Raw genomic sequence first — 3623 nt, forward strand, 5'->3', positions numbered from 1 at the left:
TCCTTAATATGCAGGCATCTCAAATAAAAGTACTGTCAGTCCATCTATGACTGACCAGAAAATTCTTCAGTCTTCAGGATCTCCTTGCTCCTATGCGATACAGAGGACAAAGTGTATCTGGGTTTTTTTTCCAGACCTTTACTGTTACCATGAAGTTGAACATGAAAGGTTGCCAAGACAAACTAAAAGGGTAAAACTTGAGTAAAGGATACCCATTTCATGTAGTCTTAAAAGGCTGCTGCCCCAAATGAAGCTCTTCTGTAGAATGGGGATGCATACACAGGCATTAATGTCACCATTTAGAAATAGATGCTGCCAAGTAGCCTTTTGGAGACATACAGGGGCAAGAGCTGGATATTAAAGAAAAAATGAGCAAACCAATTAACTAATTTTCAAAGCCAAAATCAATGTTTTAGTATTTTAAAATAACAAATAAATTACATGAAAGATATACTCTTAACAGTAAGTTTCTCTTGAGATTTGACCCTCTTCTGTGGTTATTTACTTACAATTGCATCAATCTGTTCCAGGATCTTCATGAACTGCTCTGCAGTTCCTTTTATCCTCTTGTCCAGCTGTTTTAGTGCTTCTGCTTGGAGATCCTTTGCTAAAAATCCCTGAGGAGGAAAAAGAAGTAAGGCAAGACAAAATTATTCCATACCCCAGCTTAGAAAATCTGGCAACCCACAACAGCAGAAAACATTTTTTAGCATTTCTGTAATTTCAAGTACGATAGGGACTCCAATCTCAATCTGTATTCTATCAATCCTTGAAATGCTAAATGCAAAATGTGCTAGGTTTACTTAAACAGACATTCTCCTTTGGACCTTGAGAGAACTCTTTATGTTTTTCCAGATCTAAAGAATATAATTTATCCAATATGCAACAATATTCACCTTTTTCCAAACAGTACCATGTCTCTATTTTGCCAACTCATAAATAGCATTTGAAACTCAGTAAGAATTTTACAGGACCCTTGGACAGTTAGAAGGGGCAGCCTATTACTGACTACTTCAAACCTTTACACAGGATTTTTTAAAATACATATACCTACAAAACTGTTTTGCAAAGATACAAAATGATACAAAACTGGCATACCTTCTGGATACTTGTGAACTCTTTATTAACTTCCTCTAACTTATTAGCTATTTGCTCCACTGACTTCTCCAAATCTTTTAACTTCTTTAATTCAGCCTCTTCTTCTGGACTATTCTGTGTATTCAAAAGTATAACATTTACAACTATGGAACAAACAGAGACACTATGCAGCTAAAAAGCAGCAACAGTAGTGATACAGACTAAAAGTTTCTACTGATTTAAAATACATACTACACTGTGGTTATTCTTTCCATATTTTAAATACCTATCAAATAAGCTTCTTCCAAAAATACAGTCAAAGTGGCAATGTATATAAACACATTAAATGAGATGAATTTGAAGAGAAAAATGAAAAGTGTAAACTTCTTTTTTGTTAGCATACCACCTTTAAAGTAGAGGTAATACTTCTATCACAAGATATTACCTTGCCCTCTACTTGGCAAAGCCAGCCACAAGTCATTTCAGTAGAAATAACCCAGCAGACTCAGTAGCTTGAGGTTTTTTTTTTAACTGGAAAAATAAGATGAGCAAATAACATCATCAGTGCACAGAAGGTTCATGAGCACTGACAAGCAACAGATTAGGCAGAATTTTGTTAATAATGTAATTTCAGAAATGTAAAAACTGCAGTTATTTGCAGTACAACATGAGATTGAACTCAACTTTGTGGGCAGGTATACAAGATTAGGTTTACCCTGTAACCTGTTTCTGTGTTCAGCAGATGAATCACTGACAGAAATTACAATAATTTAAGGAAAAAAAAAAAAAGTCCAAAGGCAACACTTACCCTTTTCCCAATCAACATGACTTTGCAACCATTTTTAACACCAAGCGCTGACAACGGTTGTTCCAGTTCTTTCAGAGACTTCCCTAAATGGAAAACAAAAGTTGAAAAACACACTTAAAATTTAGTTAGTGGCAGAAGAATGTCTTTTTGAAGACATTTAAAATATGGGCACCTGAAAGTGACTAAGAAGAAAGGTATCATCTCTAAGAAACATTGACAGATTTGTAAGTTACCTTTGTATATCAGTTTCTGAAAAGGAACTGGAACTCCAGTGACTTGCTCAATAAGTACAGCCATGTCTTGTAGCGTAGGTTCACCATCTTCTTGTTGAGAAGCAACGTGAATACTGTGTTTTTCATTACCTGACAAAAAACAGAGTAACAGTAATACTTACTGTTACTTAGAAAATATTACAGGGAACCTGTTTCTAATATTTATTTCCATGAATGCAGAAAGTTCTCAAATCACTGATTTGACATGCCTGAGGGATGCCATCCAGAAGGATCTGGACAAGCTCGAGAACTGGGCCTGTGAGAACCTCATGAGGTTCAACGAGGTCAAGTGCAAGGTCCTGCACAAGGGTCAGGACAACCCCAGGTATCAGTACAGGCTGGGGGATGATGTGATCGAGAACAGCCCCATGGAGAAGGACTTGGGGGTACTGGCAGATGAAAAGCTGGACATGACCTGGCAACGTGCACTCACAGCCCAGAAAGCCAACCATATCCTGGGCTGCATCAAAAGCAGCATGACCAGCAGGTCGAGGGAGGGGATTCTCCCCCTCTACTCCACTCTGGTGAGACCCCTCTGCAGTACTGCCTTCAGCTCTGCGGCCACCAACACAAGAAGGACATGGACCTGTTGGAGCAAGCCCAGAGGAGGCCACAAAGATGATCAGAGGGCTGGAGCACCTCTCCTATGAAGAGAGGCTGAGAGAGTTGGGGTTGCTCAGTCTGGAGAAGAGAAGGCTCAAGGGAGACCTTAGAGCAGCCTTCCAGGACCTAAACTGGGGCTTATAAGAAAGCTGGGAGACAGACTTTTTAGCAAGGTCTGATGTGACAGGACAAGGGGTAATGGTTTTAAACTAAAGGAAGGTAGATTCAGACTAGACAAAAGAAAGAAATTTGTCACAATGAGGGTGGTGAAACACTGGAACAGGTTGCCCAGAGAGGTGGTAGATGCCCTGTCCCTGGAAATATTCAAGGACAGGCTGGACAGGGCACTGAGCAACCTGATCAAGCTGGAGATGTCTCTGCTCATTGCAAGGGGGTTGGACTGGATGATCCTTAAAGGTCCCTTCCAACCCAAACCATTCTATGATTCTATTGTCATGTACAATCATAATTTTCAATCAAAGGATTTTATTGCACTTCCTTCCTCTTGGAGTGACTTACAAATTATGAGTATCACTTTCAGTAGACTGTAAGAAAAATTTGACTGTAAATTCACAGCAGTGAAATCACCGTGACAAATATCTCATGGGTTAGAACTGGTATCATAGTTTATCAGTTTGCTAAATTAAATGACTATACTAATCTAAAGCAATCACTAGTGCAAAATTCCAAACTCTCTTTTAAAAAAAGCCTAAATACATTTAAAAAACAGGTCAATTCCATTTCTTGCAGATTGTCAAATGATGCATGTGGGTCTACTACCATTCTCTTTCTTAATCCTTATTTCCATCTTTCCCCACTTTCACTCATGCATGCAAAACTTTAATAAAAACATTTGCGCTAAG

The 3623-nt window shown here is 38.6% G+C and overlaps 1 protein-coding gene across 1 annotated transcript; it reads right to left on the minus strand.

The window, feature by feature from the left end:
* Nucleotides 1–221: 221 nt before the first annotated feature.
* On the minus strand, nt 222–2247 carry BAG1 (BCL2-associated athanogene; the record flags this gene model as incomplete). The annotated part of the gene is made up of 4 exons (XM_009704423.1): nt 222–617; nt 1099–1212; nt 1886–1968; nt 2119–2247. Coding segments are annotated over 4 exons (446 nt in total), but the record flags the coding sequence as incomplete, so codon positions are not given.
* Nucleotides 2248–3623: the final 1376 nt, after the last annotated feature.

Source organism: Cariama cristata, unplaced genomic scaffold (genome assembly GCF_000690535.1).
Source record: "Cariama cristata isolate BGI_N322 unplaced genomic scaffold, ASM69053v1 scaffold21227, whole genome shotgun sequence".
NCBI lineage: Eukaryota > Metazoa > Chordata > Aves > Cariamiformes > Cariamidae > Cariama > Cariama cristata.